At 37.4% G+C, this 13,682-nt stretch overlaps 1 protein-coding gene across 1 annotated transcript; it reads left to right on the plus strand.

Moving 5' to 3' along the window:
* The first annotated feature begins 1,765 nt into the window (after positions 1 to 1,765).
* On the plus strand, positions 1,766 to 13,291 carry LOC149839106 (uncharacterized). The gene is made up of 3 exons (XM_090003932.1): positions 1,766 to 1,771; positions 3,270 to 4,238; positions 11,387 to 13,291. Exons 1-3 carry the CDS (start codon positions 1,766 to 1,768, stop codon positions 13,289 to 13,291), a joined length of 2,880 nt encoding a protein of 959 aa, XP_089860058.1.
* Positions 13,292 to 13,682: the final 391 nt, after the last annotated feature.

Here is a 13,682-nt window from a genome sequence, read left to right on the forward strand (position 1 = left end):
AGACAATCTCATTATTTTCTCCGGTCAAGCTTGAACATGAAATGTGTCTGATCTCTCATTTGGACACGATCCAAAACACATGCACCTAATCCTGGTTCGGATCTTAGTTTCCATCCATTGGCACCTAAAACAATAAGCTTAAATGAGCCATCATGCAAGCCGAGGTCCATGGTTTTCGGATCAGGACCCGACCTGTAAACAGGTCAACGTGCACACAAAAGTTTTCTCCATGAGTATTTCGGACAATGGCAGTTTCGTAATAATCTCGTTAAGCAATGGATAGAACCCACACCGTCCATCCCTACCAACTTGAAAAATCCTTCCTTGTCCTTTTTTAAAGTATAATTTTCAAATGCTACTAACATTTTTTTTAATTAAATGTATCCACAAAGTTTTTTAGGCTTTTTTTTTTACTATCCTTCAAAATTTTGTTAAGTACCCCAACTTCCTCCAAAAGAAAAAAAAAAGTAAATACTTTCATTTTTTTTATTTTTAGTCGAAAGGAGGAGAGGAACCACCCCCAGGCACATAGACCTGGCCACGCTGGCGGCTTATGCAAGAGGTGATGCCGATGGGATTTGAACCTAAACTGCCCGTCAAACAGTCTCAGACCCATCCCACTACACCAAACCCTTGAGTCTAAAAGTAAATACCTCCATTGGCTTATTTTTTTCTAGAGGACACCTGTGGGTTAATTTTGTATTAATGTTGATCCTAAAATCAAAATTACCATATTACCCATATAGCAGCTGTCTTTTTTTTCTCTATTAAATGGAAAGACCCACTTCACTCTCTTACGAGCTCATTGGTGTAAAACTCTAAATCCTTCTTAGAGAGTTCACTCACCTTGAGCCTCGAGGTAAGAGAGTAAAGCCCCCGTCGGGAGAGCAGATCAGGTGATCCATCAAATCGCTTTAAGAAAGTGATTTGACATCTTCACCGTCCATTGCATCATCGCGAGGACTCCATGGTCTTTATGCAATTTGTGGACTGTAAGGATGCCGAATCACTTTCCTTAAAGTGATTTGGCAGATCACCTGATCTGCTCTCCCTCGTCTGGGTGTTCAATATACGTTTAACATAAAAAAAAAATCATTTGTTTTTAAGCATGGAAAAACTATTAGAGCAAAATAAGGTTTTTATTTGTTAACCAATTTTATTGATTAAGACAAAAGAAGAAGAAGCAAGGATGTGAACTAAAAGAGTGAAAATAAATGGGCTTTAATAAATTTTTGTAAGAGAAAAATTTGGTCATTCTGACATATAAGTTGTGGGGTTAGCGTGATTAAGCTAGAGCATAGGTCTGATGGTGTATTTGAGCAAATTAAAAAACCTATGTCGGATATATAAATTAGTATGAAACTTTTCTCGGTTATTCGAAAATCATACTTCTTTAAATTCCTCGTAACCCTTGAACCCCGACCCTCATTTTCCCGTTTCGTTTCTTTTTCAAAACACCCCCTGTTTTTTGTTTCTTTTTCTTCTTATATCGCTCTCTCTCTCTCCTGTACTCTGTAGTCCCACCAATTTCCACCTCCATCCCTCGAATAACCACTCCTCCTCTCTCTCTCTCTCGTTTAATATATATGGGGTATGGGCAGTATTTGGTTTTGTTGTTGTTGTTGGTTTTGGAATCGAAAAATCCATTAAGGAGGTCAATCTTACATGATGGTTTATTACTGCACCGTTGATTCCATCAGGTGACCACGCACTCTCCCTTCGATTCCTTCCATTTCTACGTGTTTTGGACGTTAGACTTCTCGTCATGGAGGTAAGCCAAGAATTTTCTTTGGTTGGTTCTTTGTCTTTGTTGTGCTGAGCATGCGTATAACGGTTGGTTGCTAGCTTGGTGGGTTCTTAGTGCGTTATCTAGTGGAATGCTTGTCGGATCTTATGTGATTTCGTGTTTGTGAGTTTTTTTATGTGTATGTATTTTGTCATACGATGAAATAATTTGTGGGTTTTATCTTTTCGTGTGATTTGGTTGGAGATTTGTTGGAGAACTAGCGTGAGTAGTCGTTTTATTTGATGTACAATTCTTGCCCATGGTGGGTAATCGTGGTAGCCGTCATGTTGGTGTCTTTGTTAATGGGTATTGCTGCTTGTTCTTAGCTTGAATTGATGATATGGAACATTTGTTTTCATACCTAATTGTTGATACAAATCTTGTTTCTCCAAGACCATCCTTTTCCTTTCTTGGGTTCTACTTTGTTGGCAGGATTTTTTTGAAGTATGTATGAGTTTGTTTGCTGGGTTGTCCTGTTTTCGTCAGCATAGAAGTTGTTAGGAAATGGGAGTGGTGAATTTCTCGAGCTAAATTGTGCGTAATGGAGTGTTTGGTGAAACAAGGGTTTCAAACTCGATATGTAGTCGATGATGTGACATTGGCAATTGCATGTTTGGGACCATCGAACCGTTTCCTTAAATGTGGATTTCTGCTCGTGGAGTACCACAATAACAGCATAACCAAACATGGTAAGTAAATGGTTGAAAAAAACAAGTTTTTCCGTAATAGTTTGTTGTGTCCGCATCACAAACGAAGGCTTTGGATTTATTAAAGGAAAGATGGTAATCCCAATCTGTGTGATTAGATTGGGTTCTTCAAATGGTGGCAAATTAATGATTTCAATTGACAATTTGCTTGAAATATTCAGCTTGTGCTCAAGTACCTTGGTGTGCTAGCAATGTCGATGTCTCCAATATAAACATTGGGTGTTGATTGTTATCCACTACCTATTGAGGGCAAGAGTCATGTTTTATAAGTGCATCCGTTGAATTTTCTCACAAGGATTCCTTAGTTTTCCATCGTTCACAATCACAAGATCTAGACTTTCTTTTGAACTGATGGGAAGTTCAACGCATCATATAAAACAAGTTTTTTTTTTTCTTTAATCATAGCACTAGCACAAAGAAAGCATTATATACAAGTTCAAAGAGCATAACCTTGATTGTTGGCAACTTTTGAAACATAAATATATCCTTTCATTTGAATGCTTTTGGTCTAATTTGATCGGGATAACACGGAGGAGGTGGAGGTCTCTTTATCATAGACCAATCAATGTTTTATCAAAGGATTCAAGTGTTTTATGATTTTGTTGTTTGTTGTTATTCTTCATAATTAAAATAAAGTGGTGCTTTTAGCAAGCTTGAAAGCTGCCGGGATATGAGGCTACTATATATAAGTGGCGTGAAACTGCTTTTAGCTGTCGATATGATATTGCTATACTGAGAAATATTTTCTGGTCTAATATGGCTTTGTTGTTTGACAGATGCAGATGGCTGAAGTGAATCATGATGAGGGCTCTGTTGAATATGCATTTCATACTGGTTCACCTAGTCTAGAGGATAGCTACGGAACCCCAGAAGTACATCCTCGAGTAGGAGAGCAGTACCAGGCCGAGATTCCAACAATAATGACAGAAAGGGATTATCTTCAGTTGAGTCAGACGTGGAATGACATGGAGAACAGGAGTGATGTTGATGATTTTCTGTGCATGCGGCTAGCAGTTCCACTGATGTGGGCCCATGATAAAATTGACAATACCAAGCATGAACCACTTGCATGTGCGGTTTCACTAATGGGATCACAGTACTATGAGGATAATAAAGAATGCAAAGGTGATATAAGAGATTCCACTTTCAGTCAAATTTCAGGCAATGGTCCACATCTTCTTGCAAGCCTGAAGACTTGTTCATCTGGTACTACTACAAAATCTGTATATGCAAATCCAGAACTGAAAGCTGAAAGTTTGGATCATCCTGCAAGTGATAGCATACAGGATCCATCAAGTCTTGAGCTCAAATCACCAGTACAACAGATGTATAACCAGTTTATGCTATGCAAACAAAATTCTTCCTTTGACCAGATATTTGAAGGCAAATATTACAATCATTTGAATTTTGTTGATTTGAGTAGTTGGCATCTTGTGCCTGGTGCACGGGGTGAGACATGGAGTCAACTTGAACAGGAGAGCTTTCTTCTTGGTCTCTACATTTTTGGGAAAAACCTTGTTCAAGTCCAAAAATTTATGGAGAGTAAACATATGGGTGATATTCTGTCCTTTTATTATGGAAACTTTTTTAAGACTGATGCACATCGAAGATGGTCAGAGTGTCATAAGTTCAGAAGCAAACGGAGTATTCATGGGCATCGGATTTTTCATGGGTTAAGGCAACAGGAATTGCTGTCCCGCTTGATGCATCATACACCAGAGGAATTGAAAAACAGTCTGCTGGAGGTAATGCACAAGGCATTCTCAAGCGCTCAGGGAATATTATAACTTCTAATATTTTCATCTGTTTTAAAATTTTAATACATGCAAAAGCTGCAGAAAGTTTTCCTAGCTAGTAAGATCTGTCAGCATCTATAACCATGCATTTATTGTATCTGAATATGCTATGTTCTTTCATGTAGATTAATGTTCCTCAAAACTAAGATAGATCATATGTGCACTTTTGCTATCACATTTTTGAATTTAGTAAGTTGAATTATTTTTTCTCTTCTAGTTTTTCAACTTAGAGTTCATCTTGGTGAACTTAGAGTTAAACATTAATGCTGTGGTTTTGGAATTAACTGAACATTATTCCTTAGTGTTCTTTTCACCATCTTCAATTTCCTTATCAAGTTTGTGTAGTTAGTGGTAGTTGTAATGAAATGAGAATCTTCCAACTAAGAACTTAGATCCGCAAGAAATGGTGTCTAGAAAGACACAATAGCAAAAACCCTTGAAAAGGGTATAATGGGAAACAAAAAGAAATAAAATATTCTTTTATTGAAGCAATATGAAATGCTTAAAAAGCATTACAAATGATAATATTACAAGAGAGGGGTTTACCCCTATTTATACAAGAGCTAAGGGGAGAGCTCATAAGGAGCTCTCCCTTCTAGTCGTTGGACTAGTCCAACGGCTAGAAATCTAGCCGTTGGACTAGTTCCAACAACTAGATTTTGGTTAAGTTCCAAGTGGAACTTAACCAAACTAGTATTATCTAGTTCCTATTGAACTAGATAATATTTGATATACAAAATAAATAAAAAATAAAAAATAAAATAGGAAAAAAATATATATATAATAATATTATATATATATATATATTACATTTTAATAGTAGTTTATGTCATTGTGTATGAATTATGCTCACCTTTGTCTAGATAGTCTAGTATTCATGTACATTCTGAGATATATTGATTTTTCACTCTTTCTACTATTCTTTCCTCCGCGGTATGTGTAATTAGGTAGACACAATTTTATTAAGAGATTGTACTCTTTATATATATATTGTTGTGTATGTAAACTGAAATACCCATAAGGGGTATTTCAGTAATTTCTCATTGTAATAGGGGTCAGCCCATCAGTGGCTGCTTTTATATTTTTTTGTTTGTTATTATTATTTTTTATTTTTTATAGTCAATATGACTGTTGGGACAACCCAACTAGTTGTTGGGCTAGTCCCAACGGTCATAATATGACCGTTGGGGGCTAACCCAACCTCTAGTTGGGCTGACCCTTTGCTCTCTCCTTTGTCTTATTCTTTTGTCTTCTTTTCTTGTGTCTTCTCTTTTTCTCTAATAAAGGGATCTTCCCCATTGTAATAGGTATGCTTTTCTAAGCATTTTGTTAATGTGAAACATATTATATTTTTTACTTGTGAGTTGCTAGTGTGTTTCTCCTTGTGAGAGTGTATGGGTCCATAAGTGACCACTTTGCTTTTGTGATCCATTATCGCCTTAGTGGCACTCTATTGTGATTTTGTTGGTTTTGTTACATGGTATCAAAGCCATCGATATTGAGATCTTCATGAAGCTTGTTCGTGTTGACGCGAGATCATAGGATCGTGGACTTATGGTGTTCCAAAAGAACTTCGCCTCCATTCATTCTTTTTTTTTTTTTTTCTCTCTCTCTCTCCATCTTCTCTTTCTCTAGCTCTCTTCTTCTTTCGTAGATTATGGAGGATGAACGAGAAGTCATTTTTTTCATTCCCGTGAGACTCGACGACAAAAACTATGTAATGTGGGCATTCATAGTGAAGCATAAAGTTTGAGGAAAGGGTTTATGGGGTTTGGTGGATGACACCGAGAAAGTAACCGAAGCTTGTACTTACCAAGAATAAAAACGAAAAGTGGCGCTTCAAGGAGATGACATGAACAAAGCCATTCCCGACTAAAAAAGGTCGAAAGAGTGGAAAATGGGTCACTCCAAAATTATGAGGTGACTCATCAATAGTGTGGACATAAAAAAGTGTCCAAGTTTAGCCAAATTTGAATTTGCTAGTGATGCTTGGAAGTATCTCCAAGACATGTATTCTCTAAGAGATATAGCCCATGTATGTAACCTCCAAAATAAGATGAGTAGTATGACTCAAGGAGATATGAGCATAAGAGAATATTATAATGCTCGTTTTCTCCTTTGGGATGAGTTAGCTCTTCTTGAGCTTAAGTAACGTTGTCGACTAAATATGAAACTCTTTGAAAATTAAGTCAAAGCGGAGCAATTCTATCAATTTGTAAATGGGCTTAGTCATGAATTTGAAGAAACCAAAGCGACACTCCTACATAGAGGAGGTGTTTCTTCCATAGTTGAGACTCTTGAGGAACTATGGAAGAAAATAGGTTGAAGAAATCCTCCTTTACCAAGGATGAAGAATCAATGTTTGCTATGTCATGGCTCGAAAACTACACAAGTGTCTACAAGCCTCCACATTTCGAAAGAAGTTCAAATGATTATGATTCCAAAAAGGAAATCATGTCACTTTTGTAATGAACCGAGTCACATCAAGCTATTTTGTCCAAAGAGGAGAAACAAAGAAAAGAAAGCTGCCCCGTGGGGTCATCATTCAAAAAGGGTGGAGTAAATGAAGGCTCCAAAAGTGTTGAAAACATGTCTCTTGATAAACTCGTGGAAGCCACTATTCAAAGGTCAAAACTCTTATCTTTTTGGTGTAGTTGTTTCTACTTGCGTGGATCCCTATAAGATTTTTTGGATTCTTGATTCCGGTGCTTCTTTTCATATGATTCCTAATGAGTCCGTACTATCTGAATGCCATATTAACCCAAATGATTTGTATGTTTCAACCACTGATGGAACATCTTTAAAAGTCTAAAGTTTTGGTACTTTAAAAAAGTTTTTTCTAAAATAGCCAGAATTTTCATATTCCAAACATTAGAGTAGTACCTAAACTAAATTTAAATCTCTTATCCGTTCATCAAATTATCGACCATGGGTGTATGATCATTTTTCATCTAGTGGTTTTTTGGTGCAGGATCTTCAATCCGAGAAGCCGATTGGGTAAGGCCATAGAAGAGGTGACCTCTACTACATGGACGACTTAGAACTCTCCAAACAATTTTTTTGTAATTTTGTTGAAAAAAACATTGAAAATTGGCATACGAGATTAAGACATCCAAGCTTGACAAAAAATGTATTTGTTTCCCTTTCTTGAAAATTGTAATAAAAAAAAATTAGTTTATGAAGATTGTATTCTTGGAAAGATGAAATCTTTACCTTTTAGACCTAGTCATTTTATTTCTAAAGAACTATTTGAGTTAATACATTCGGATGTATGGGGACTGACACCGACTATATATAAAGGAGGAGTATCTTATTATGTTATTTTTGTGGATGATTATAGTAAACACACATGAATTTATTTTCTTAAACTCAAATTGTTTTAAAAATTTAATAGTTATGTTAAAAATCAATTTAAAGTCTCCATTAGCAAAATCCTCAAGACTGTGTTGTGATAACAAGAGCACAATTTACATACCGGGCAATCATACATTCTATGAAAGAACCAAGCACATCGAAATAGATTGCCATTACATTCCTGAAGAATTTCTAAAGAAGACCATCACGTTTCCATATGTCCCATCTGAGTATCAACTGACATAATTCTTTACCAAAGCGCTTCCGTTGCCTAGATTTCACTTTATCATTGGCAAACTCTCGGTTGTTGTACCGTGAGTTTAATGGAGGAGCTTGGTAAGAGATTGTACTCTTTATATATATATATATATATATATATATATATATATATATATATATATATCAGCGGTATTTCAGTAAATTTTCATTGTAATAGGGGTCAGCCCATTAGCGGCTGACTGACTTTATATTTTTTGTTTATTATTTTTCTGTTTTCTTTTTTATAGTCAATATGACTGTTGGGACCTTTGCTCTCTCCTTTTTCTTCTTCTTTTGTCTTCTTCTTCTTCTTGTGTCTTCTCTTCTTGTCTATATAAGGGGATCTTCCCCATTGTAATAGGTATGCTTTTTATTATATTTTTAACTTGTGAGTTAGTGTGTTTCGCCTTGTGAGAGTGTGTGTGGGTCCATAAGTGACCACTTTACTTTTTTGATACATTGTAGCCTTAGTGACACTCTATTGTGATTTTGTTACAGAAGATGAACTAGAACTGAGCTTCTCTTGCAAAATTTTCACCTCAAATATTGAGAATAGAAAGGTTCATCATAGATGCATATGGAGGAGACACTCCAATGGTCCAAACAATAAGATTTAGGTAGTGCATAAGTTTCAGGGCTGATGCACAATGTGACTCTTGTGGTGTGAAAAAGAAACATAAAGCCTTGGCATGTAGAGATCTTCTACACTGACTTCCAGGATTTGATTTTATCCTCTATTGGTTTGATTAAGCTGCTACCGTTTATCTTTCGACCTGGTGGTTCCAAACTATAAAAAATTTAAAAGCGAATTAAGTCATCTGCTTATTTGAATTTATGAACTTGACATGGGAAAGGGGCTTAAGAACTAGCTACTTTGCTTTTATCTTCAAGTAAATGTTTTTCTTTTCCAATGCAAAGGATAGATTTCAATAAAGAAAGCAAATGCAGTGCCGGCTCATTGACAAGAGAGGCGATATAAAACCAAAAGGAGATGAAGTGGCAGTGAAACAAAGAATGATTCAAGAAATAGATAAGCTGCAATGATCTTTTCACTTTTGAATCATGTGGATTCCAGAATTTGCTTGGATTAATTGGATCTTCTCTGCCCATGTCACACAATTATTGTGCCCCTTGCTTAAGGTTAATGCCACCTAGAAAGTAAGATTCACAAAACCCACATGCTTAGGAGCTTACACTTCAAGAGAATTTGGTAAAGGCCCTTCCATAAGGCAGAAAAATTTCCTCTCAATCTGTTCTTCTAAATGGCCTTTTGAACTTTGCCTGAACACTTTGCAATGTTATTGTCCAATGACTTACCAAAAACACATGACCAGTTTCTGCTTATGGAATTCAAACTGTTTGAATTGTCTTTTCTGAAGAACGTTTCCAATGACTCCTGGTCACTTGAGAGTCATCACTTTGACATGATCATATGCTCCTTCTCAAGAATACACGAAGCAAATTGTTGAAGGAATCAATATCTCGACATGATCCAAGAGACAGATTGTTCCCTCTTGGAACTTACTGATGATAGTGTGAAGTTCCCATTCCATAATGCTTGGCAAGCTTACTCAAACCACTGTTGTTCATATTTCCTTTTATCGAGAAATAGAAGAAGCCGTACAATGGTTTTGTTAGTCCTATTTCTATTCATACGGTACCCGATATGTAATATCCCTCGGAATAACGTCTGGTCTGGTTCAACTGGTATCAACAGTCCTTCATTTGTAAGTGAATTAAGATCGAGGAAAGAAAGTCTTAGACTCTTAGTATCACCGACTCAAACCCATTGTCAAATCCTACTCATCAGAATATGGAGGTACTTATGGCCGAACGGGCCGATCTGGTCTTTCCCAAGAACGTGATAGATGGAACTGCCATGAAACGGCTTATTAGCAGATTAAGAGATCATTTCATATTAGCGTAATTCTTTTTTTCACTGTTCAAGAATGTTCTTAGATTTCTTACAATGCTTGTAATTGTACAAATCAGTGTGGCAGTGTCTTTTGTTTTGGGTTCAGTCTTTTGGATTGAACAGTTGGACCATGACTTGTCCTGGCAATGCAATAGGTGAGTGAAAATAGAAACAACTTTACTGACTTTTGGTTGGCAGTTTGTGCAAACTGATACAGAATTTTTTCTTGCATGGTGATAGTATGTATTGCATTAACTGGACATTGCATGGAATTGTTTTAATGCTGTCACATCACTACATCAGCAATGAAAATTTAGTTCCTGTTTAAAATGGAATTCAGTCCTTCTATACCCTTGTGATCAGAAGTCAGCACCTTTCAGTTTTCATCCAGAATTCCAGATCCTTCACTCACTTTTGGTTTTGAAGTCTTACTTGTGCACTTTCATCACCTTGCTGGAGATTTCAATTCCTAATAACCTTTTTTTGTCTCCTATTTATTCACTTCATCACCGTCATAAGATCCATGATCATGGCAAAAGTGGTCACCTTAGAGGGCTTATATATCTCCATGCCTATACACAGTGAAACTTGAAGACTTGGTGTTTCAATGCTTTTATGTGCTTACTGTTGTATCAAGTGCATCCAGAGAAGGAAACTTTTGGTCAAGCCACTTCCTCGCAGATATTTATTGGACACCAATCTATAAGTTATTGGATGTCCAGAGTGATAAATGGGACTGGTTAATGTCAGCTCGCTCGTATTATCCAGTGCATATTGTAATAAAAATATCCTATGTCACACAGGCACTCCATTTTTACCTCCGTACCCGTGTCGACACACGTGTCCCAGTCTCTACACGCCTCAACACCTGGACACACCATTTTACCTTCCGTACATACAAGTTTGTATTCAATTTATAATTTATAATTATATTTTCAGTTTATAACTTTTTATTTTCAGTATATAATATATATTTTAGATATAGCATATACATTTGAATTTATTTTGTATTTATGTGATATTTAATATATATATATATATATATATATATAGCCGTGTCCCCATACTCACATTTTTAGGAATTGCCATGTCGTACCCTCCGTACCTGTACCGGTACCCGCACTCGCGCACACACCCATACCCAGGTGACATAGAAAATAGCTTATAAATGATCTTGTATGTGTTCCCATATTCTGGTCAATGGTTTCATCATCACTTCCCATTCTGGTGAAGCATCTCCAGTACAGTATGAAGAAAGGAAAAATAGTAACAAAGCAAATGGATAAAAACTGATTTTTTGATTTAGTTCCATCAGTTACCGTCTCTTTAGTTTTTGTTATGTCAAACTTCTGGAAGAATTATTCAAGCATATGTCTACTAATGAAATATGGCCCTTGTGTTAGAGCCCAAGGTTAGCTTCTGCCCTCCATTATGACTGTATGCCTTCTGGGCGAGTGCTTGCTAATTCACATTTGATTTTTCTTGTTTATTTTATGTATAGGTGTTTTTTTGGTTTTTGTGGATGCATTGGGTTTTTCAATTTTGAAGAAAAAATATTTTTTATGGACAGAATACCAGAACATATAATGAGGGAAAAGTTTCACTCGAGGAATACGTTACCATGTTAAAGACGACAGTCGGATTGGCTACACTATTTGAAGCTGTTGGGATTGGGAAAGGAAAAAAAGACCTCACTGGCATCATTGTGGAGCCAGCGAAGACAAACCAACCAACTGTTGCTCGTTCTGAAATTCCTGTCGGTAATGCATGCTCCTCCCTGACATCTGAAGAGATAATTAAATTTCTGACGGGGGATTTCAGGTTAAGCAAAGCTCGGTCAAATGATCTATTCTGGGAAGCTGTTTGGCCCCGCCTACTAGCAAGAGGTTGGCACTCAGAGCAGCCTAAAAATCATGTTTATGTTGGTTCCAATAATTCATTGGTTTTCCTCATCCCTGGAATAAAGAAATTCTCAAGAAGGAAACTTGTGAAGGGTACTCATTACTTTGACTCACTTAGTGATGTCTTGAATAAAGTAGCATTAGATCCAAGCCTGCTTGAGATTGAGGCTGATGCGACCAAAGGAAACAGGGTCAAGGAAGATTTATGGGATGCTGATGCTAAGCTAGATGAAAAGGGCCAATCTGGTCACCATCGTCATTGCTATCTTCGCCCAAGGCTTTCAAATTGCACTTCTGAGCATATCAAGTTTATGGTTGTAGATACCAGTATGGTTTATGAAGATCCATACAAGGTAAGAGACATGAGAACTTTACCTGTGGATTCTGGCACTTGCAGTCCAGCCAGCCTTTCAACACAAACTGATGGTGATCGTTCTGAGGAGCTAGCTGATGAATTTGATCCAGCAGAGACATTTTCTAATGATTTGAAAGCTTCTCCTGCTAAGAGTAGTGATAATTTGGAAAAGGGCATCAACAGAGGAATGCAACCTGAGCCTCCAGATGGTCAACTTTCTCCCAAACAAACATCACCTAAAGATGAGCTGGATGTGGCAAGAACATGTACATACAATCTGGAAAGAGGACCTGTTGCATTAATTTCCAAGAAGAAAGATCATGAACCTGGTCATATGACAGAGTCCTCCCCGGATAAATATTTAGCTCCTATTTCAAAACGGCGGAGGATTAACCCAGGCAATGATGAAGATAAGAGTCAAGAAGATGAACTGTTATCCGTTGGATCCAAGGTTAAGGAAGAGGAGCTCCCTTCAAAGTCACTTAAGGTCAGCGCTCCTGAAATTACAGCAGTTGATCATTCTCAGGAGACAGATGCTGCCCATACAAGTTTTGGTGGGAGACATGAAACTATAGTGGATGATGAATGTTTAGACAGCAGCAAGTTTCAGGAGAAAGGTCCATCTCTTTGTGAGGGCAAAAGTGTTCCACGTACTCTTATTGATCTGAACTTACCACATTGTCCACCTGATGTTGAAATGGACGATGCATTTGATACACAAGTGGTACGTTGTCAAGATGGTTCTGACCTGAAAGGAGATTTTTTTCCATTGGAAACGAGTCAGCAGACAGAGAGTGCCCAAGCATTTGAACCCTCAGATAGCATGGTTAGTGCCAAGGAGTCCATAACACAGGCCAGGAGGCAGAGCACCAGAAACCGACCTTTGACAATAAGGGCCTTGGAAGCTCTTGCATGTGGTTTGTTTAGCACAAGACGTAAGGGGAGGGGCACAAAAGCTGGGGCAGCAGAGAACCTGGCATCTAGATCCCGTCGAATGAGGAAGAAAGATACTGGAGTGCCAGAGCAAGCCACATCTCTTGCTTCTGGTACTGGTGCTGTTATAGACCCTAAAGAAGAAATATTAGATGAGGAAGGCAGTACTAATAAAATCAGGAATCAGATTCACCCTGAAAAGGAAGTGACTCTTGGAATGTTTCGGCTGTCAAAATCTTCATATAAGTCTGAAATCTCAACTGGAAATGATGGTCTATCTGGTTAGAAGTTCTCTTGCTTCCTCTGTTGAGAAACTAATTAGGAATGGCATTCAGAACACTTACACGAAGACCTATTGCTGAAAACAGCATGGTGTCTCTCCTGGAATTAGTTGTAGTTCAAGGGTACTGCTGTGAGGTGCGATGTGGTTGTGTGGTTTGTCATAACAGACTTATACACAGTTTTTCTCTTTCAATAGTTAGAGATTCATTTGGATACGGCATCCCAATTCTATGAGAATCATGCCATTGGGATAATAAATTTGCAGAGAAGTCTTGTTTTTCCTTTTCTAGATCATATGGTTCACCTGTTTTGTTATGGGTGCTGGTGTTATTCAAGCAAGTGTTGCTATAATGGAGCTGTGCGGATCAGCTGCAATGTGGAAGTCACCTGCTTGC

This window comes from Nuphar pumila, chromosome 4 (genome assembly GCF_984573655.1).
Source record: "Nuphar pumila chromosome 4, dmNupPumi1.hap1.1, whole genome shotgun sequence".
Taxonomy (NCBI): Eukaryota; Viridiplantae; Streptophyta; class Magnoliopsida; order Nymphaeales; family Nymphaeaceae; genus Nuphar; species Nuphar pumila.